At 39.5% G+C, this 23,076-nt stretch overlaps 1 protein-coding gene across 4 annotated transcripts in view; it reads left to right on the plus strand.

Annotated features, from left to right (window-relative positions):
• Taok3 (TAO kinase 3) overlaps nucleotides 1-23,076 on the plus strand; it is a 187,500-nt gene that overhangs the window by 136,482 nt on the left and 27,942 nt on the right. For all 4 annotated transcript variants that reach the window (XM_077108947.1, XM_077108945.1, XM_077108957.1 and 1 more), the window contains 3 exons: nucleotides 2,236-2,403; nucleotides 5,829-6,035; nucleotides 17,310-17,444. In XM_077108947.1, coding sequence (XP_076965062.1) covers nucleotides 2,236-2,403; nucleotides 5,829-6,035; nucleotides 17,310-17,444 — 510 coding nt within the window. The remainder of the gene's footprint in view (nucleotides 1-2,235; nucleotides 2,404-5,828; nucleotides 6,036-17,309; nucleotides 17,445-23,076) is intronic.

A 23,076-nucleotide genomic window follows, 5' to 3' on the forward strand; every position in this document is an offset into this window, starting at 1 on the left:
TTCCATAATTTTACAATATTTATTTTTGGATGATGGAATTTAGAGTGATTTATTTTTATTTTCTTTTATGCAGTTTTTATATTATTTGAATCTTTATTTTCAGAAACAACTAAAGTATTCTTTTTTTACAACTTTTCTTTCATATTATTTATTGATAGTTAGCAAAGAAAACACAATTTACCTTTGAAAAGCCTTTTTGTGACATAAACATGTATATATGTACATATAAAAATACATATTTATACATACACTACATACACATATATATTTAAATAGTGAAGCACTGATATATAGTATTTAAACTAAAGTATTCTATTAAGAGGGTCTCAGTTCCTTTTAATTATAGGGGTTTAGAAAACCATGAGTAGGTGGGACTGTTCGCAAAGAAGATGATCAAAGGCATAGAGATGGAAAATGTGTAGCATGAGGCCAGAATTAAACCTCAAAATACAAGCAGGAACCCAGCTATAAAAGGCCAGACTTTATCCAAGAGGCAGTAAGGTATTTTTAACATGTCAAGTGTCTTCACTTTCAAAAGCTTTAAACAGGTAAGGGTTTAATTATCTCATGTAATATGAAGCCCAGGATAGTAGGAAAGGAGTGCAGGTCTCTGGGCAGCTCAGCACTGTCACCGTTAAGCTGTCTTCCTATTCCACCATCCTTAGCATGTGGCTTTTATCTTCCTTGTCACCAAATGACTGCTACATGTCTAGAACTCAAGTCTTTAGTCTAGGCAAGAATTAGGGGAAAAGACAAAGGGCAAAACCTCTTCTTATGTGCCTTGACTTTTTATTCTAGAAAACAAAACCTTCCTCATCGGCTTCTGCCTGTGTGTCATTGACCACACTTGTGATCTCTGACTACAAGGAAGGGGTGGGGGCAGTTATTTCCCCTCCTCAGAGCTTTCCCCTCGTTTCTGCTATTATATCTGCATGGGGAAATGAAGTTGCCAGAAGTCTGACCTCTAGATAGATTGAACAGCTGCCATATTTTCAAGCATATATAATGTGACCCCAGGAGCAGAAAACAAAATATGCACAACTCTGTTTTACAAAAGATAGTGTGTGGTGGAGAGGAGGATCGAGGCAAATTATCAGCAAGAATAGGCTCTGCTTTGCTCTTCTTTTGCTTATTATATTGTTTCAGGTTTGAAAGGTACAAACCTCTCTGTTACTATTGAAGTTCTAGTAATTTTTGTTACTTATGTGATAAAGTAAACCTCGGGAGATAAGAAGGACTGGCAAGGATGTGGAGAAAAGGGAAGCCTTGTTTGCTGTTGGTGGGAATGTAGATTGATGGAACAGCACGGAGGTTCCTCAAAAAATTAAAAGTAGAACTGCCGTATCATCCAGCAATTTGTCTTCCGGTTCTATACCTAAAGGAAATGAAATCATATCTGGTAAAGATATGTACAGCCCCACGTTCCTCTCAGCATGAGCCACAATAGCCCAAATCAGGAAACAGCTTAAGCGTCCATCAGTGGATGAAAGAATAAAGAAACTGTGGTGTGTATGTACACACACACACATACATTTTTCAGCCTTAACAAAGGAGAGCGTACTATTCACAACAACATAGATGAATCTAGAGAACATCATGCTAAGGATAAAAAGAAAGCCAGATACAAAAAGAAAAATACTACAGGAATTCTCTTAAGCATAGAATCTAAATAAAAGAAATGTTTTGTAGAAACAGAGTAGAAAAGTGGTTGCAGGCCTGGAGAATGGGGAGATGAGATCAGAAGTTACAAACTTGCAATTAATTCATGTAGAGAGCCAAAGTGCAACATTAAGACTATAGATGATAATACTGTTTTATAATTTCATCCTGGAAATTTGCTCAGACAGTAGATTTAAGGTACTTTGCTGCACACAAAACACACACAGTGATGTGAGGTGGATGGACATGCTCATTGGCTTCACTGTCGTTATCATTTTGCTGTGTCTATGTATACCAAAACACCTCTTTGCGTGTCTTAAATCTGTATAACAAAAAGAAGACTTCTTATACAAACTCTCAGTCAAAATCTACAAAATGAAGCTTGAGGAAGAAGACAAAAGCACACTTATCTCTACATGAGATTAATGGGAGGGTACCTGACATGAAAATCATATCTGGTTATTTCTGCAAAATCCATCATCTTGTTTTATACTTCTCTGTTTACTTTTATACCATCATCTTGTACCTAAAAATGTTTCTTCATTATCGGTTTCTTTTTTCTTCTCCCTCAATCAGCACGACTTTGTTCGCCGAGAACGGCCACCGCGTGTCCTCATTGACCTCATACAGAGAACAAAAGATGCCGTCCGCGAGCTCGATAACCTCCAGTACCGGAAAATGAAAAAGATCCTTTTCCAAGAGACACGAAATGGACCCTTGAACGAGTCCCAGGAGGATGAAGAAGTAGGTTTAGTTTATTCCAGTGGGCAAAGCACCTACTATGTGCAAAAGTTCTGGGCTGGGCACTGTGAGAAAGATTTTTGAGGATAAAAATGCTCCCTTAAGAGACATTCGGAGTTGCAGAAGAGACCATCTTAAAAGAACTCTTCTGAAGTCCATCTAGGGAAAGTGCTGAAGAGTGTATCAGCCTGCCTTTGTGGGATGGGATGGGTCTGCTGAAGGGAATTCATGGAGGTTCCTCTAGCACCTGACGTGGGTGGGTGTTGACAGATAGGCTTAGGCCACCTTAGACTCAGGGGAGGAGGTGTTATAAGCAGAGCAGTTCTCTGCAGCTCAGCAGTGTCACCCTAAGCAAGTATCCCTCTTCCACCATCCTTAGCATGAGGTTTTTATCTTCTTGAGCTTTAGGAGGATTATCCTGGCAACCTGGGCCCCACCTAGATAGCAATCCTTGCCAGAGGTAGTAAGGACAGTGACAATGGGAATGGAGGAGGGGGAGGAGCACATTGCAGAGATAGATTTCCCAACACATGGCCTCTCCCTGAAACTGACAGTGACAGATGAGAAGTTTAAGGTGACTCTAAGAACCTGAGCCCAACTATTTAAGAGGATGTCAATACCAAGAATGGACAATAAGAACCAAGGAGAAAGAGTAGGTTTAGAGCTAGGCTTGGTGGCGCATGCCTGTCATCCCAGTGACTCAGGAGGCTGAGGCAGGAGGATTGCAGGTTCAAAGCCAGCCTCAGCAATGGCAAGGCACTAAGCAACTCACTGAGACCCTGTCTCTAATAAAATACAAAAAGGGCTGGGGATGTGGCTCAGTGGTCGAGTACCCCTGAGTTCAGTCCCTGGTACCAAAATTAAAATTAAAATTTAAAAAAAAAAAAAAAGAGTGGGTTTAGAATGACTTCATCGTGGTGCCTAATGAGTTTAAGGCCCCAGCATCATATACTACTGACATGGTATATAGAAGAAGTTCTCAAAGGAGAGGGAGCTCCTGGTTCTCCTGAAAAGAACTGCTCAAAGGCCAAGGTGGTGACGGTTGGGACACATGAACAGTGATGTCCAGCAGGTGCTTGGGGTATACGAACCTGGAGCACAAGAAAGAGGTCTGGGAAAGGGGGGAGCAGGCTGGGCATCAAGAGCATTCAGATGGCAGTGAATCACAGGCTTGAGTGGAGAATGGAAAGAGGGCCTGGGTGTCACAGGAAATAAAGGCATTGCAGACCTCTTCTGAAAAAAAACTTCAGAAGGTCTGAGATGGGATGGGTCAGATGCCAGAGAGGTCAGGATAAACAAGGAGATAAATTTTACACACACACGTACAGATATATATAATATATGAACCAGGCTTTACAATTATGGCATCCTTGATGACCTTAATAAAAGCAATTTTTTTTAATTTTTTTTATTGATTGTTTAAAACATTACAGAGCTCATGATATATCATCTTTCATACATTTGACTCAATTGGGTTATGAACTCCCATTTTTACCCCAAATACAAATTGCAGAATCACATCAGTTACACACTCACATTTTTACATAATGGCATATTAGTGACTGTTGTATTCTGCTACCATTCCTATCCCCTACTATCCCCTCTCCCCTCCCCTCCCCTCCCATCTTCCCTCTCTACCTCCTCTGCTGTTGTTCAGTTCTCTCCCTTTTTTCCCTCCCCCTTGCCCCTCACAACCTCTTATAATAATAAAAGCAATTTTACAGGACTAGGTAGGACACATTGTAGATTAGGAACAAATGAGAGATGAGAAAAAGTGGAGACAGCAAAAGTCCATCATTTTAAGATTCCGAAGTCTGACTAAGAAGTACGAAGTAGTCAGCATGTAGAAGGTTCATAAGTATGGGGCAGGCCTCAGGTACAGAGGACGTGGAGCCAGGACAGAGGCATTGAAGGTGAAGGAAGGAGATGCAGTTTAAAAAGTGGGATGGATTGAAACAAGTGCATTGCTGCAAGAATTAGCCTTGAACAAGAAGAAGGACCCTGCTGGGCACAGTGGTGCACACCTGTAATCCCAGGAGGCAGGAGGATCATAAGTTCAAGGCCAACCTCAGCAACTTTAGGAACACCCTGCATCAAAATAAAAACTAAAAAGGGCTGGGGAGATAGCTCAGTGGTAGAGCACTTATCTAGCATTTGTGAGGCCCTAAGTTCAATTAAAGAAAGAGAGAAAGAAAGAACTCCTTTACCTCTAAAACTAAATAAAAGGGAAGGAAGGATGAATGAATTTAGCTTTTTAATATGTAAAAAAATTGACTTATTTTACCAGTAATCATAAAAATGAAACCCAGAAAATGACATTTGAGCTATACAAATCTCTTATTTACATACATAGAAATGATCCCCTTTAATTGGGAAAATAAATCTATTAAAAATTTATTATCTATCATTTTTTATTACCCTGTGATTCCTTATATTGCCATGACTAAGTAACAATTCATTAAAGTTATATGTGTACAGTGTGGTTCTATGAAAAGAAAGTTTATTTGTAGCCAAGTTCATTTAATTACATTATTTAATCTTATATCAAAAGATATGCCACTGTGATAGATAAATTATATGTTCAGATTATTTTACCACTTTTCAAATAGTAGTCTTTGGACCAGTAATGATGAATATCAATATTATTTAACAGATATGTTTAATAAGATTACAGAGGTAAGCATGATAGGATTGCTTAAGGGAGGCAGAATTTAATTACCTGTCTAGGACAGTAGAATTAATATCCCTGCTTAGATATAAAGTTACTCAATAATGACTTGCAGAGGAGCATATTGCTTGTCACATTGCTGAAAACTCTTTCCAGTCTACTTCAGTTTCAGGTGACCACTGCTCTATTTGCAGATGTCCTACCTGTTTGGTGGCCAGCAGTCTCTCTCTAGCACCATGATGTTCCAAAGATCTCCTACAGACCCAGAGAGATTCTGCTTAGTGTAGCAATCTGATGACAGCGTTGTGTGTGACAGGGGAAAACCCGGGGATGCAAGCCTTTGGAATCTTTATCCCATGCCTACAATAGCCCCCGCAGAAAGCGTAGAGTGAATTTGAAATGTCTGAAAAAGCGACCTGGCGCATACCTGTAATCCCAGCGACTCAGGAGGCTGAGGCAGGAGGATTGAAAGTTTGAGGCCAGCCTCAGCAATAAGGAAGACCATGTTTGAAAATAAAAAAATAAAAAGGTTGAGGATGTAGCTTCGTGGTAAAGCGCCCCTGGGTTCAGCACCCTCCCAAAAAAGATACATGAAAATGGTGGGGGACTAATGGAACCAAGACCCAGAGTGTTTATCTTTGGAGACTGGCAGAAAAGCGAGTTGGCACTGCAGGATGGAGCATGCTTCAGAGCTTAGTCATGGATTTCAGCTTTGTCTACAGTTATTTTTTTTTTTAACCCTGATGCCCCATTTTTATAGGACAACGAACATGGGACCAATCTGAACAGGGAAGTGGACAGCCTGGGCAGCAACCACTCCATCCCAAGCATGTCGGTGAGCACCGGCAGCCAGAGCAGCAGTGTGAACAGCATGCAGGAGGTCATGGATGAGAGCAGCTCGGAACTCGTCATGATGCACGAGGAGGAAAGCACAGTGAATTCCAGTTCCTCTGTGCTGCACAAGAAGGTGGGTTTCCTGGGAGTGTCCTCTGCACCGGCTTTATCACTCACGCAAAAGTGGCTCAGACACCGGGCTTGTCTGGTCAGTTCCCTTTTGCAACTGAAATGTGGGGCTAAACCTAGCACTTGAGAGTCTTCTGACAGTAAAAGGATTCTGAAGGACTATGTGGGCTCTGTCTCTGCTATTTCTACCTCTTCCTTTCTTACTGCTCTGATGTCCACCAGCATCAATAAATAAAGGAAAATAAATCCTTAACTCTAAACATCAACAAATCCAGGACATCCTTCGCTAAACCAGTGACCTTCCTGCCACATACCATCAAAGCTTTCCAGGTATGACCTGTTGGTGGTGCCCCAGGCCATCTGTTTTATAAAGGGTTCTACTCTTCTGTTTCTTGGATTTATTACTTATATTTCTTTTTTTTTTTTTTTTTAAAGAGAGAGTGTGAGAGAGAGAGAAGGAGAGAGAGAGAGAATTTTAATATTTATTTTTTAGTTTTTGGCGGACACAACATCTTTGTTTGTATGTGGTGCTGAGGATCTTACCCGGGCCGCACGCATGCCAGCCGAGCACGCTACCGCTTGAGCCACATCCCCAGCCCATATTACTTATATTTCTAAGGCTAGCTTCCTGCCGGCTTAAGTATTCTGACTTTGGAACAAATATTTCTGGTTTTTTTAATTTTGATTTACATTCCCAATTAAATAGTCTCCTTTTGTATGAGTCTTTTAAAGGTGACATTCTTTTTTAAATATATTTATTTAGTTGTATATGAATACAAGTATCTTTATTTATTTTTATGTGGTGCTGAGGATTGAACCCAGTATCTCACACCTTCAAGGCAAGCACTTTACCACTGAGCTACAGCCTCAGCCCCAAAGATGACATTCTTTATGAAAAAAAATTTTTAAATTTTAAGCATATTTCAAAGCAGTTCTGTATAGTATTTTATAGAATTGTCAATAATTAGCTGTAGGAATTCTCCAACAGTGTTTTGAGAGACTTTTGGAGTAAGCAGCCTATAACATGGGATTATAGAAAAGGATCTCTTGTAACTTTTTTCTTGTTAGGGATACATGAGGAATGTATATACTTGTTTTAATGAATTGCAGTGATCATTCTAATTCTATGAAAAAACATGTTTAATATTATTTTTTCACTTAGGTTCTCTCATTTCTGCTTTTTTCTTGGGATTAAAAGGAAACTGGGGAAGGGTAGAGGGCAGGAGGGAGTACAATGGTGCCTGGTCATGAATGGTAGAGGGATGCATGTTCATTTTCTAGAACTGATAATCGTTTACTCAACAAATACAGGTGGTAACCTTTACTGTGTGCAAGGAACCATGGTAGACCTACGTATATAGGGAAAATAAAGTAGTTAAGGCATCTTCATGGAGCTTGTCATCTGTGGGGGAGATAAAACAAATAATCCCACGAAAAATGATATAATGTTTTTAAGAAATTTGCAAGTGGAATGTATCTTTTTACTCCAGAACCTCTCAGATAGAACCCCAAATTGGGAAAAGATACCCCTGGTGTGGTAACGAGATAGAAGGCTCTGGTCTGGAATTCTTTGGGGATTTTAATTTTAGCATGCTACTATAGAGCTACCCTGTGATAATGCAGTTCTTTCAATACTTTCTCTCTACTGATCACTGAAGAAGAATAGGTACACTTTATCATCGGAGATAGTACACAGTTGCATTTGATGCACACATACACCCCAAAAAAAGTAGGCCTTAATCTAGAGAGAAATACTGAAAAGCCTACCTGACAAAAAAAATTTAATCTTGAACCTGAAAGACAAGCAGAAGCTAGCGACCTTGGGGGGATACACTGGGCTAAGTCAGAAAGCAACAAGTCCAAAGGCCCTCAGACAAAAGGAGTACTGCATGTCCCCGGAAGAGGGGAAAGGCCAGAGACATTAAAGCCTGGGGAGTTGTGGTGGACAGCAAACTGGGGGAGACAGCAGGGACCCGGATTATCAGGAACCACGGAAGTTTAAGGAAAGAAGTGATATCAGAAGTACAGAAAGGTGCTAGGCTCAGCATTGCCACAGCTGCCATTGAACGTGGGCAAGTAGTCATGTATTTGAGGAGTAGGAAAGGTTTCCTGGGCTGTTTCTGGAGGGAGCCATCATAGGCATTTACAGGTCTGGCTCTCTCCTTTCTGATACCTGTGGAGCTCCATGAGTATAGGGAGCCAAAGAAGGGCAAGTGGAATATATCTTTTTACTCCAGAACCTCTCAGATAGGACCCCAAATTGGGAAAAGATACCCCTGGTGTGGAACAAGAGAGAAGGCCCTGGCCTGGAATTCTTTGGGGATTTTAATTTTAATTTTAGCATGCTATTATAGAGATACCTTGTGATAATGAAGCTCTTTTAATACTTTTCTTTCTCTGATGTGATCACTGAAGAAGAATAGGTACACTTTATCATTGGAGATAGTACATAATTGTATTTGATACACACATACACCCAAAAAATGGTCAGGACGACTTTCATGTAATGTATTTCTATTTTATTATGAAATATATAAGGAAATTGTAGTTCCATGGAATTGAAACATTTGCAAATAAAAGGTTAAATGGGTTAACTTTGAAATACAAGTAGGCTAGAAAAAATTTCAATATAATATGCAAAAACTTAATGTCAAATGTGCTTTCTGTGCATAGCATCTATTCAGTCCTACTACCTGAGCTTTAAAACACTTGATATATATATATATATATATATATATATATATATATATTAGTTTTTTAGTTGTAGGTGGACATATTTATTTATTTTTATGTGGTGCTGAGGCTGAACCCAGTACCTCACCCATGCTAGGCAAGCGCTCTACCACTGAGCTACAGCCACAGCCCAAAAACACTTTATCTTTAAAAATAATATAAGTGCAAAATTATTCAGAAAGTTTATATTTATTAATCTACTCAAGTTCCTAAAATTGGAGAACATAAATGAAATAGGATCTTAAACTCCCAGTAGAAAATTCTGTGTGTCAGACTATAGGAATGAGGAAAACTAGTTTCGGTTCTTTCTGCCACGCCTAGTTGTATTTTACTTTGGATAAGTCCCAACCCTCTCTGGGCCTCAGTTTTTCCATCTGAAAAATTAATATTCATTCTGCATGATTTCAGAGATTCCTTCCAGTTCTAGAATTCTGTGCTTCTATTCCTATAATCCTGAAAAAAGCAGCTCTCAACCGCACCTCAGCTAGGACAGGTGTGCTTTGCTCTCTTCCATTTTCTACTTGGAGTCTATTAAATTTCCCTAGAAAGGAGGGATCTAGACGCCACTGGCCCAATCAGACCCTTCTCCACACAGATGGATGGCAGCTCCATTGTGTCACATGTAGGTGTGGGGAACACTGTGATCTACGTTGGATTCTCCAGGAAGAAATGAGACAGTGTAGCCCTGCTAGATTTTCTTTAAATGAGGAAGTTTTCCTCAGAAAGCTAAGAGTCCTGTGTTTTCTGTCATATGTGGAATGTAGAGAGAAAAAAGTGGGAAAAGGTGTGTGGAGGGAGTGTGTGTGTGGTCTTATGAAAATAGAAGGGAGATCAGTAGAGGTAGGGGAACAGGGGAGGAAAGGGATGGTGATGGGAAACAAACTGACCAAATTACATTGTCATACTGTGTGGATGTGCAAATATGTAGCAACAAATTCCACCATTATGTGTAATCATACTGCACCAATTAAAAAGAAAAAAAATAGGATCCAGGTACAGTAGCACAAGCCTATAATCCCAGCAAGTCCAGAGGCTGAGGTAGGAGGATTGCAAGTTGGAGGCCAGCCTGGCAATTTAGCAAGACCCTATCTCAGAATAAAAAATCAAAAGAGCTGGAGATGTGGCTCAGTGCTAGAGCACCCCTGGGTTCAATTCCTAGTACCACAAAAATAAATAAAAATGGAAGTTCCCCTGGATGAACACCTGTGGGAGGGAGAGGACTGCAGTATGGCTGAGATGCAGGTCCGCTGGATGCCTCCGCCCACCCCGCAGTAAGCACTGGCTAGAGGAATGGCCAGGTCCAGGTGCCACAGCCTCCATCAGTCATAGCACATGGGCAGCTGGAAAGGATGTGTTCTTGGGCAAGTTTGCTCTGCAGCTGACATGATGCATGAAGGGGCTGACAACCTAAGACCATTGCCACCAGCTCTCCATGCAGGTGGAGCAGGAAGACTTCCTTCAGGGAGTCTGGACAGAGCATATCTGAGTCTAGTCTAGTTTCTGACCAGGAGGGAAAAAAAAAAAAACTTTTTTTATTTTATTTATTTATTTATTTATTTTTTGGTCCAGGGGATTGAACCCAAGGGCGCTCTACCACTGAGCTATATCCCCATCCCTTTTTGCATTTTTAAATTTTGAGAAAGGGTCTTGTTAAGCGGCTAATGCTGATCTTGAATTTGTAATCCTCCTGCCCTAGCCTCCTGAATGACTGGGATTACAGGCATGTGTCACTGTGCTTGGCCACAAAGGTTATTTTAAAAAGAAGCCAAGCAATATAATTTTTTAAAACATTGACCAGTTTTTCCTGGATTCATACCCAAAATCTTAGAAAAGCCAATATAATTATTAAATTGTCATACAATAAGCAATTTTCTAACCTTGATCTCATTATCCTATTTTATTTTCTTTTTAATGTTTATCATAATATAAAATCATATTATTAATAATCTGTTTATTATCTCATGATTAGAATGTAAACTGTTGGGCAAGGACTATGCCTACTTTGTTCAGTGCTATATAGTGCTTGCCATGGTGTAGACACTCAGTAAATAATTGTAAAATGAGTGAATGGGTGGATGGATTAATTACCAAATGCTAACCATCCTACCAATCTAGTTCTGGAACATAATTGATTAAAAGGTTAAATAGTATGATCTCTATGGTTCGAAAGAATTATTTGTTCAATAATAATGCCCAAGACAATAAGAATATGCTTAATAAATACCAAAATATAAGAAGAAGGATGAGGAATTTTTTGTTTCTCTGATTGTTATACTCAAGCAGGTGTACACCAAGTTAGTTAATCATAGATGTAAAACAGATTACCATTTTATACAAGAAGTAACCTGACCTTCTGCTACCAGGGATTGAACCCAGGGGTACTCAACCACTGAGCTACATCCTCAGCAATTTTTTTTTTTTCCCTTTTTCATTTTGAGACAAGGTCTCACTATATTGCTTAGGGCCTCACTAAGCTACAGAAGGGCCTTGAACTTGGCAATCCTCCTATCTCAACACCCCGCTTCCCATTGCTAGGATTAGAGGCCTGCGCCATGGTGCCCAGCTAATAAACTGACTTTTAGGCCATGTGTAACTAGTGCCCGTGTTACTTGCAGTTAATTGCTCTGCGTCAGAATACAGATGCCCTGATTTAGCAGGACAGGTCTGCTATCAAGGCTCACCCTCATTTGAAACCAGGATGCTGAAAATTAACCATCGGCATCAGAGTTTCAGGTTACCTGGCTCCTCCCTATTGCTCACCTCCACCCTAGTCTTTCCCAGCCCCTAGAGAGATCCTAAGCTAATCTTTTTGAGCAAAATTGATTTGATAAGTCTAAAAGTATATTCTGACAAAACAGACTTTAAGTTCTTATTCCACTTCCTCTCCCTAGTTTTCAGTAGCAGAAATGCCACCTGTCCCTGAACTGGTAGCCTCTCAAGGACACCTCTCTTCACCTCCAGCACTCTGTCACACAGGAAGCATTCAGTATGTGTTCTGTGAACTCTTTTGGTGATGGTGATAGTGGTGGTGGTAGTCCATTTGCTCAGGATCTGTTTAAGCCGCTGAGCTGGCCTCAGACTTGGGATCCTCCTGCCCCAGCCTCCCAGGTGCACATGACCACACCCAGCCAAAGGAAGACTCTTAGGAACACAACTTCATACCTCAAATCTTGATTCTTCGAAGTGACTCCGGAGCAAACTTCAAATCCAATTTAGTTTCTCTGCCATCATCTCACATGCTTCTGGATCTCCTCCCTACTGCTTGCAATCACTGCATGCATAGCAGTAGCAAATGACCTTTAACCTTGTCCTACATAATAAAATTTATTTTTTTTTAATTTTGTGAATTAAAAGGTATACTTAGAGGCTGGAAACGTAGCTCAGTGCTGGAGCACTTGCTTGTCATGCACGAGCCTCTGAGTTCCATCCCCAGCACCCCCAAAACAAACAAAAAACCAGGCAGACTTGCATTTTGTTGAAGTCTAGAAGCACTGCTTTTGCCTGCTGTTTCCTTCTGTTCTACAGATCATGAGGCGTCAGTATCTTAAAGTATCTTCAATCAGTGTTATTTCAGGTATGATTAAATTCAAACACAATGGCCCTTTTTTAATGGGAATTACTTATGGAAAATATTTTTAATCATTCTTTTCAGTTGTTTCTCCCCTGTTCTTGGAAAAAAAAAAAAAAAAAACAGCTTTCACCATTTTTGTAGGAGGAAAAAAAAGAAAAAGAAATGTCCTTGGGGGGTAGGATGTTCTGGTTTAATTTTCACTTGCTCTGGTGGCCTCTCCTGTTATTTTGCTGAACAGAGAGGCAAGTTCTCTGACTCTTGGACTCACATTTGGCAAAGTAAAAGTAATTTAACAGGGCTGGGGTTGTGGCTCAGTGGCAGAGCGCTGCCTCTCACACTGAGGCACTGGGTTCGATCCTCAGCACCACATAAAAATATTGTGCTCATGTATAACTAAAAAAAATTTAAAAAAAAAATTTAAGTGATTTAATGTATGAATGTCCAAAGCAGTCACCCCTCCCTCTAGTCACATCTTCACCCTCATCTCCTTGTCATCCTTCCTCCCTGACTGTCTTTCCATCTTCTGTTCCCCACATTCCAGCCCCAGGTCCTGATAACTGTACCTGCTTCAACCATCAGGAATGGATTTGAAAGGAATAAAACAAAGGAGAGATGGTGGGGTTTACCAGTCCCTTTTCCGCAGCATAGAAAGTGTGGGAGTCTATAGAGGTCTTCACATCATGGGATAAAAGCCATTTTTAGACACACACACATACACACACACACTCACCTACCCCAGAAAGGTGTGCTTGTGTGTGTGTGTGTGTAACTATTTTATGACTTTCTTAGAGTACAGAGTGGCAGGTTTTATGAAATACAAATTTGAATTCTGTTAAATAATCCAAGAGAAAATGTCATTTTCTCAAAAATCTCCTCAAAGCTCTATTCTGAGCTTGTTTATTCAGCAAACATTTACTGAATGCCTACTAAGTATCAAGCACTGTGCTCAGTGCTGGGGAGACTGAGATGTTTCAAATCACATTTGCTCTGCCTTCAAAAAGCTCACCCTCTCACGCAGAGCCAGACAAGTGAGTATGATGAGAGTTGTGATAAAGGAAGACCCCAAACATACTGGAGCCCTCAGAAATGGTTTACGGGCCAAGTTCAAGGTAGCATAAACTCTAGGCAGGTGATTGCACCATGAATCTGCATCTCAGATGTGTAATACCAGATGCTTAGTGGGGACCTCTAGATAAGAGCAAAAACCCATTGTCCAGGGCATGAGAATAAAGTTTATGTCTCCTAGTTCATATTTTTCACTATATCGTAAAATATTCTTTCCACTAAAGATTTTGAACAAACATTACAACATTTTTTTAATCTGTGGAAATTTATTTTTTATAACAGAAGAGTATTGTTATTTATCAGGTTAGCACACATTGACTTAAAGCAGGTCCCTAATCATATTGGAAATTCAAGGAACTATATTATTGGTTCTTGGATGGTAATGTTTTAAGGTTAAATTATACCCAAGACATATATTTGATCTTGGTAAAGTAGAACATGATATTTCTTCTTCATCTCCTGAAATAATTCTTCAGAGTTGATGTTGGCCCTCTCATCTTCATTGGCAAATAATCTGCATATGCTGCCTAACTGCATAAATTAACAAACTTATCCTTTCTATCATGAATCTTACAATGTGTGCAGTTCAGAGCTAGATACACAGTGGCATACACCTGTAATCCCAGCTTCTCTGGAGCTGAGGCAGAAGAAGCCAAGTTTAAGGCCAGCCTGGGCAAGTTAATGAGACTTTGTCACAAAACAAAAAAATAAAAAGTGCTGAGGATGTAGCTCAGTGGTGGAACATCCCTGGGTTCAATCTGCAGTACCGGGAAAAAAAAGTGTGCAGTTCAGAAATTCTGGGAGCGGAGTACAGTGGTCATTTTCAAAGGGACTGTTGCCTGATGGGACAGTGTAACAAACAATATTTAATTTGTTTGGGCCTACTTCTCAAATCACATTACCCTCTTTTTAAAATTGGTTCATTAAGGTCTGGGGCTATAGCTCAGTGGTAGAGCGCTTGCCTAGTACATGTGAGGTACTGTGTTTGATTCTCAGCATCACATAAAAATAAAGATATCGTGTCCACCTACAACTAAGAAAACATTTTTTTTTTAAATTGCTTCATCAAGTTATCTTTGGAGTTTTGAATGTATTTTATACAGTGAAATTGAGTTTTTTTAAAAATTTATTACATGAGGCTGGGGGTGTAGTTCAGTGGCAAAACAAGTCCAAGGCCTGGATTTGATTCCAGCAATACACACACACATGTGCACACATGAAAACGTAGTGCGTGAACACCCCCACCACACACACACACTTTCTAATTCACTCAAAACGGGTGTCTACTGTTAGTGTTACCGCATTTCATTGCCTTTTGCATAATATTTGAAGACTTTTAATTTCTGATAGAAAACTGCCCTGGAAAACTAAGAATTCTTTTATAAAAGAAAAAAATTAGGAAGGAGCAAGGAATTATACCATTACCATTAATTATTATATTTAAAGTAGATTAAAATTTTGGACCTGTTTTTGAGGTAACATTGTTAGTAAAATATATCTTAGTGGGTAATTTCATTACACATGTATCAACTAAAACAACGTGATTTTGAATTTTTAACTTTTCTGCTGTATTCCAATTTCTTTATGTTTAAAAAACTTACACAATATAACATGGCTTTTAATTTGATAATCAGGGTTCTAACCTCAAAATACTGATTTCTATTAGAAATGAAACAAACTAATCAATTTACACTAATTTGGGCATGAACAAGTTTTATTTTGACCTGACATGTGTGTGACGTGAATTCTACTGTCACTAGTTTATCTTCATAAACCACATTTTTACAGTGTGAAACTTAGCTGCTACTGCATATTTGAGGTCTCCCGCTCAATCAGTGTATTTAATTTGTTAGCCAACTAATAGTTACCAAAACTATGACTTGGTAAGGTTATGTATAAAACCACAGGCATCTACCTCCTGTCTCTCTTGTGTCTGCTGGCATTTAAGGCTGTATGCCTTTCTGTGGCTGTCATATTAAGGAAGTTCAATTTGGGACATAAAGATGATTTATAAATAAATGTACAGTAATGAAATGGTAGCAGATCCCAGGGCCTTCCTCTTTAGAACCTTACACCTGGTGCAGGAATCCCAATCATACACCTTATTCCCTGTGAAATTAGTTCAGATTTCCCGGAAGTAATACAGAGTAATTTTAACTGACCCCCTGAAGCAGTTTCTTGTAAGTTTCAATTTTTAACCAATTGTGCATGGTCTGGTAGAACTTCTGCAATGTTGGAAATGTTTTACATTGGTGCTGCTCAACCTGGTGGCCACTAACTCTGGCTACCAAATGCTTGAAATGTAGCTGGTCTCACTTAGGAACTGAATTTTATGCTTTGTTTCATTTTAATTAATTTTAAATTAACTTAATTTAATTCATCTTAATTAAAATAGCCACATGTGGCTAGTGGCTATCTTTTTGAATAGCACAGCTATAGAACATCCCAGGATGGCATGTTTATTAAAGATCTCTTCATTTTTTAACTTTGACACATAAATGGAAAAAAAAAGTCTAAAAATAGATGAAATAGATGTAACGGGAGATACCTTCCCAATATATCAAAACATTTTAAATTATAAGAGGAAAAAGAAAATCAGTCCAGTGATAAGTTTAATCTAGAACTTGCTTTTACATAAAAATCTGGGTGTACAATTTAATTTCCTCCAAGAAATATATGTGTTTTGGCTTTTCAAATTTTTAGACAATAATAAAATTTTATGTTTTCTAAGCCTCTTTAGTTCCTATTTTCTGAAGAAGGAAAGGGCAATTATTAAAAATTTCAAGGAATCGTGGACAAAATGCAAAACTGACTTCACAAATGGGTTTCCTTCTAAAACCCTAGGGAAGTAAGGAATGAATTTCTCCTTCCCCATCTTGATTGTGTTGCTCTTTAAAAATCCCCCACAGTTGTACATTTTTTAGCTGTAAATTACTCGAGTACCTTTTTTACCTGAGGGGTCAGAGCTACTCCCTGACTGACCACCTCATCTTTATAGAGAGGAGCTTTGTCCTTTGAAAGCATTTTCCCCTTTAAAAGTCATTTCAGTTGCGTTTAAGAAACATCCATTATTATCCTTCCAGGGAATGTGATTTTTCACTGGGCGTTAGAATAAGATTAATCATATTCGCCTATCAAGAAACACAGGCTTGATTAAATCAGACAAGGACATTAAATTCCAGCTTTACTCACTCTAGTGACATACCGACACCGAGTTGAGGGAGAATTTGTGAAAGTATCATTTGGCTGAAATTGTACGCCTGTCTCTTTAAATCTAAAAAAAAATCCTTTCAGAAGCTGTAGAGAGAAGGTGCTAGAACTGTGTACGATCATGACTGGAAAGCAGGATCCCTCAGTGACTGCCGAATCTTCCCAGCACAAGATAGAGAGGCAGTTCGGCACACGCCTCCACTGGTTCTAGACAGAACGATGATCCTACCGACCAGATCTCAAATAAAATTCAATTGAGAACGCAGATCTTTCAAGGGAATGAGGCGGAGGCTCGCTTTTATGTCAAAAGCCACCAGCATCCTCCTTGCTAGACATGGACATGACATTTTTAAAGGAATTATTTGGTTACAGCGTTTTAAGCAAACTGTTCTGAGAAGTCTGTACATTGCATTGTTTTTTCTGTTCTTTTTTTCTTTTGCATATATGTAATTCTGGAGGTAAAGAAAAAGCCTGCCAGGGATTCAGAAGGCATCCCACTAGCGATCAGCTGACATTCCTAACTGAAGGCTGCAATGTGTTGCTTATTCATTTTGTACCGTGGGAGCTGCGGGGACTAGCAGAGAGCTAAACTATGCATTTCAAACAGCAGTGCTTGTGCAGAAAGAGGGGTGAGAGAGAGGCAGCCGGCGAGGAAAGAGCACAGCTGGACTTTCTCCTTGTTTTTATCCATTTCTGCAGGATCATGTATTCATAAGGGATGAGGCGGGCCACGGCGATCCCAGGCCTGAGCCGCGGCCTACCCAGTCAGTTCAGAGCCAGGCCCTCCACTACCGGAACAGAGAGCGCTTTGCCACGATCAAATCAGCATCTTTGGTAAGCAAACACCCCTCTACCCACCTTCCCTTCCTTCCCCTCCTCCCCGTCTGGCAGCCTCTCGCCCTCCCTGAGCCTCTCTCGGCTTCATGGATGGAAGGAAGGGAGTCAAGAATGTTTTCTCCCTTCTAATAATTTTATTCAGTTTAGAAAAAAATCTGTTGGCATAGCAACCTGAGCTCAGATATTTTAGCATTGTCTATGGCATGGGAAAAAAAAAACAAAAAAACCTTTGTGTGTGTGTGTGTGTGTGTGTGTTTGTGTGTGTGTGTGTGTGGTGTGTGTGTGATTGTGTGTATATATTTGTATCTGCTATATGTGCAAAATATAAGGCCTTTGGGATGAGTGGCTAGCCTGTTTAATTTTTTAAAAGCTATCTGTCTTTTCATTGAAATAAATAATGCTAAAAATGTTCTTAAAGGTATTGATATATGTGCATGCAGGGCACTGCTTCTTTTTGTATATTGCATGTGTGTGTGTAATGTACACACACACATGAAAAGATAAAAGACAATTTTTAAAAATATATGGTTACTGGCTGATGTCTCTAATTGGAGAAAAATCAGATACTTGCTACCCAGGGATGGATTGCTGGTTCGTTCTGGTTCATTCATTTATTTATTGCAACAATGGTAGTGCCTGCACTTCCCCATTTAACCCCTAAAGAATTTCCGGCACCAATAAAGCAAGAAGGGCTTTTAGGAGAGGAGAGGGCTGATCATGGAAGAAAAGGGGCTGTAGGATTCTTCAGCATTTTTACTATTGCAAATGTGATTGCTGGATGCCCTTGTAGTAGCAAAAGGGGTGTGTGCTGGAAGAGTTAGTTTTCATGCCTCCTCCCCTTGGCCCCCCACGCGTGCGCGTGCGCGCTCACACTCACACACACACACTCACACACACACACACACAGACATCGTTTCATCCTTGGCATTGTAAACTCTCTTTAATCTTTTCCTCCTTCATCTCACTTCTCAGCCAAAAAATTATTGGAATATTAGTTGTTTTGCCCAAATTGATGTTAGAGGTCACATGGGCAGAAAGAGTTAGTATACACTGCTTGGCTATTACATTTAGAACCTATGATGACATCATCGGAGGCCGACCCAGAAATGATCATTTTTCTTGTCCTATTTTTCAAACCCAATTTCTACTTTTATTTCTCAAGTCTTCCAAGGCTCTGATTATCTTTGAAATTTAGAATGGATCATACTCTTGAAAAACCCAAATATAGGGAAAATGGAAGTTAAAGCCCCTTCATATTTTGCTCATGCCTACTGCTGTCTAAAAGCAAGCAATTTAATTTAGACTACTTATAAATAATCCCCCTCTTAAGTTCCTTTATGGAGAAGTTTCTTGTAATGCTTTGAAAGGTAATTTTTCATTTTCAAGGAATGCTCTGCTGTGTAATGGAGATCTTAAAATGTCCACTATGTAGTTGCTAATGATTGTTAAGCACCTAGAAATGTGCTTTTGAGTCTAAATAAAGCATCATGGGATTATTAAATAATAATTATCTTCCTGCCATGATGTCTGACAAAAGAATACATATGGTATTTGAGAGCACCATTGCTACTTACCACAGACTCTGGTGAGACTTGTGCCTTTATCCAAACCTGCTTATGTAGAAGTGAGAGGAGGAACGGTGAGGGAGCCCAGAGCATCGGGACACCATGAGCTGGTTTCTGTGGAAGCGGACATTGTACCAGGTGGCCTCCCCCCTCCGGGACAGGTTCTTCTTTTCCCACGTGCCACACCCTCATTCCCACATCATATATTCATGACTCTCCTCCCTCCCTCTAAGCTACTACTACAGTCATGCCAGGATAATCTCACGCTGGCATCTGTGAACTCACCCAGGGCCACTCTGTGTGTGTCAGCCATCACAGTCTTCCTGTCTGGGGAGGATAAAAGCTGCTTCCCTACCAGGCCATTCAGGCGAGGGGCAAGGTCCTCAGGAGCCCCTCTGAATCCTACAGGCTTCCTAATGCCCATCCAGAGAACTGCCCAGCTCCATGTCTCAGATGGAGTTTTGATTTGCTGAAGGGCCCCTGCCCTCATGTAAGTTAAAAACAGAATAGCTGATGGGCTGTTGCTTCAGCCACAAAAGCAAGTGTTCTTGTGGCTACCCTTCCAAATGTGATGCCGTGGGGGTCATGACAGGATGGATGAAAGTTTTGCAGAGCTCAGTGGCATTTGTATCTAGTGGTTTTGAGGAAGAAAAATAAATCAATGGAAGGGAAAAAGGGTATGGGATTATATGGTTCCATGCCCCATTTTGGACAATCTAACTATTGGTGTGGCTATTCTAATATATATTATCAAGGGCTACTGCTCTACCACCCATTATATTATTTTATTTTAAAACCTTCCAAAAGAAATATATAACCCAGGACACTGAAATATCATAAAGAAATATTTTATTTTTAAAAAGATGTCGTGAATCCTCTTGTGTTTTTATGGATCCCAATTCAAATGAAAAGGATTAAAATGGCATAAATAACTTCAAAGTAAGAGTAAGATCATGGGGAAATGAAGGTCCAGTGTAACGAATAATCAAGTTGTTGTTGAAGTCTTGCCTCACATCTCATAGCTGGTAGCCACACACATTGATTGATATGGGTTTTACTCTTGCTTTATACCCTTCCAATAGAGGTTCTATCAAGCCACAGAGGGTTCCAAAAGTGAATAGCAAAGAGAATTTAGAAGTTAGTTTTTTTAGTTATGAGGAACAAATCATGAGAGTGTATTTTACATTGACTTGAAAATTAATTTTTAAAAAATTACTGTTCCTAAATTTGTTTTACAACGCTACCTCTTCAACATACACCCCAAAGAGGCCTACCTTTGTGGCGTTTCCCCTCGTTAATATTTTCTAATCATGCTTCTGAATAAGGTGATTCACAAGTATATGAAGATCATGAGTGACAGGCTCACACTGCTGGCTGCTTTTATTATTTGGGCACCTCAAAACTGAGATCTGGGGTTCCTCACTCACTGCTACACACTCCAATTTATAACAAAGGAAAAGGAAGGAACATCAACCTGGAAACCAGAGGAAACTTTAGAATAGTAATTTTTTTATTATAATCTTCCAAAGGCAGAGATTATTGGCCTTACTCTGAAGAGTTAAAAAAAAAAAAAAGAAGGACATTTACATTTTTTTCTTTCATTTTCCTTCTTCTGTGAGAAAGTTCATACTAAGCTGATTTGTTATCTGGAGAGGGTTGTTTATATAGCTCTTCAGAATTATGAATCTGTCTCCTTGGCCCTTTGAGATGTGCATTGCTTAAATTTTTATTGTTGGTGAATGGAGATCCTCATGTTCTAATTATATTAATGACCCATGAGAATGTTTCAGCTCTTGCTACATCTGATGCCATCTCTTCTTAAAATTTTGTAGTGGATGGGTCCCTGGAAGTTTCCATAGTAGACATTAATGTAAAGGACTCCAAGACCATATATATCTACCCTAGAACTGAGTTGTTGGCCTTACAAAGGAATTCCCAGTGGACTGCAATGGTCTCACTGTGCAGGTGTAGTAGAACACATTAGGGACAGCCGCGTAAGGGGGACACTCTGATCTGGGAGTTCCCAGAGAAGCACAGAGGAGAAAATGGTTATTATTCTGTCCAGGAAAATTCTTTTACTTGACTTTACTAGATTCAGAAATGGGATAGTATACACTTGGAGTTTTCAAAATGTAGTCTAATTATTCAAATAATTGTGAAATTGGATATTTGAATCTATTTGATGCATAAGAATACAAATATATTAGAGCCTCCACAGTAAATTCTACTGTTTCACCTCTCATAAACCCAGTTGTTTTGTTTTTTTTTTAAGTACTTGAAAATGTGTTCCCTTCCTGGACAGAGTACCAGAGGATACTTAGGGAAATATTGCCTGTCTCCTTCCTTATTCTTTACTTCTTAGCTCTCTGAGGTCATTACTAATAGATACCATTTTTCACTGTGCCCAGCCCACGTGGCCCAAGTCTCTCAATAAACATGTGCCCAATGAATGAATGAATGAGGTCTCTTCTTGCCCTGCTGTCACATGAGAATTTGGATTTGAAGTGTGCATTGCTGAGTTATTCATATAATATTTTCTGTTACAAGGCAGAATAGCCTAATATCAGTCATTCCTTTCAGTAAAAACTTAAAGCACCTTTTCCTTAGGTGTTCTAAAGAGGGGACTGTCACATCTTTAGTGCCAAAATGTGACTCATTGTATTCTTTTTAAGAACTTCCCATAAATTTCATTTGTGCTAAGTGCTGAGGTGGCCACTTTTATCATATGCATCATTTTGATTCTTACAAATAATTAATCTCGTAAATTGGCTTTGATCTCTTAAGAGGGTGACATTATCAGCCACCATGCTGAACATCTACTATGTTCAATAAGTTGCTTATTGGCCTTCTAGTACAGCGTTTTGTTCATAATAGGCATATTTTATACTTTGTATAAAATGGTTTATTTTAGGGTCAAATTTTGCTGGGATTAAATAAGGAAGCTTTGGATAACTTTTTTTTTATTTCAGTCCTCCTTATGGGTCATTATTTATCACTTGCTCTTTTTTTTTTAACACATCCCAGGTATATGAAATAGGTAATAATTCAGATTCAGAAATTATACAAGGACTGGGGATGTAGCTCAGTAGTAGACTATGTACTTAGCATGCTTTAGGTCCTGGGTGGTTTGGTCTCCATCACCCCAAAGAAAAGAAACTGCACTTACTTTTTTTTGTTTTTTTTTTGTTTGTTTGTTTTTTCCTTTTTTGTGATGAGCGTTGAACTTGGGCCCCACATGTGCTAAGCAGGTACTCTCCACTAGCTGCACCCTTACCCTGGACTTACTCTTACAATCCACAAGCTGGATACAGGGAGAATTTTATTGTTAAACGTGTGCTTGCTCTTGGACCCATGCACTGTCATCTGTATCTCTATCACCAGACATGGTGAGCAGAGGGTAGAGACACACTGCTCAGCCTCGCAGGAGGAGGGGAGACAGCACGCAGTGAACCTTTCCTGTGTGTCGGGGACACCTGGCCAGGCACTTTGACATGTGTCATCTCACCCAGTCCTCCGGTCCTGTGGAAGATCATCCTAGGTCCTCTGTACATGTGAAGACCTCATGGGGTCAAGTCCTTTGTCCAAGGTCAGTTGCATAAGTGAAGGACCCACTGGGTGTGGCGTGATGGCACTACCCCTTTGTGTTTTTTCACATGCTGAGGCTACCATTGTGAGAACTTGTCACTGCATCTCTATAACTTTTTTCTCCTTTCAAGACTTAAAAAATCGTAGTTTAAACTTACCCCTCTCACCAACTTTGACTTTTTGGGGGGCTGATTCCCTCTATTACTTCATAACAGAAAATAATCATTCTTTTTCTGCCTTGGTGATGTGAATTCCCTCAGGCAATTCAAGAATCATAGGACCCTGGTTAAAACCCCAGGCCTTGTAAAAATTAAAGAGGTAAATTATATATGAAAGCACTTTGTAAACCATAAAGCATGATAAAATTAATGGCTTTTTTAAAAAATTCTGTTTACCAAGTAGCATATTGTTTAGCCACACAGTGTAAACTTAAAACACACAGGCATAAATAATGTAATTAACATTTTTAAAATATATTT

Source organism: Callospermophilus lateralis, chromosome 1 (genome assembly GCF_048772815.1).
Source record: "Callospermophilus lateralis isolate mCalLat2 chromosome 1, mCalLat2.hap1, whole genome shotgun sequence".
Lineage (NCBI taxonomy): Eukaryota > Metazoa > Chordata > Mammalia > Rodentia > Sciuridae > Callospermophilus > Callospermophilus lateralis.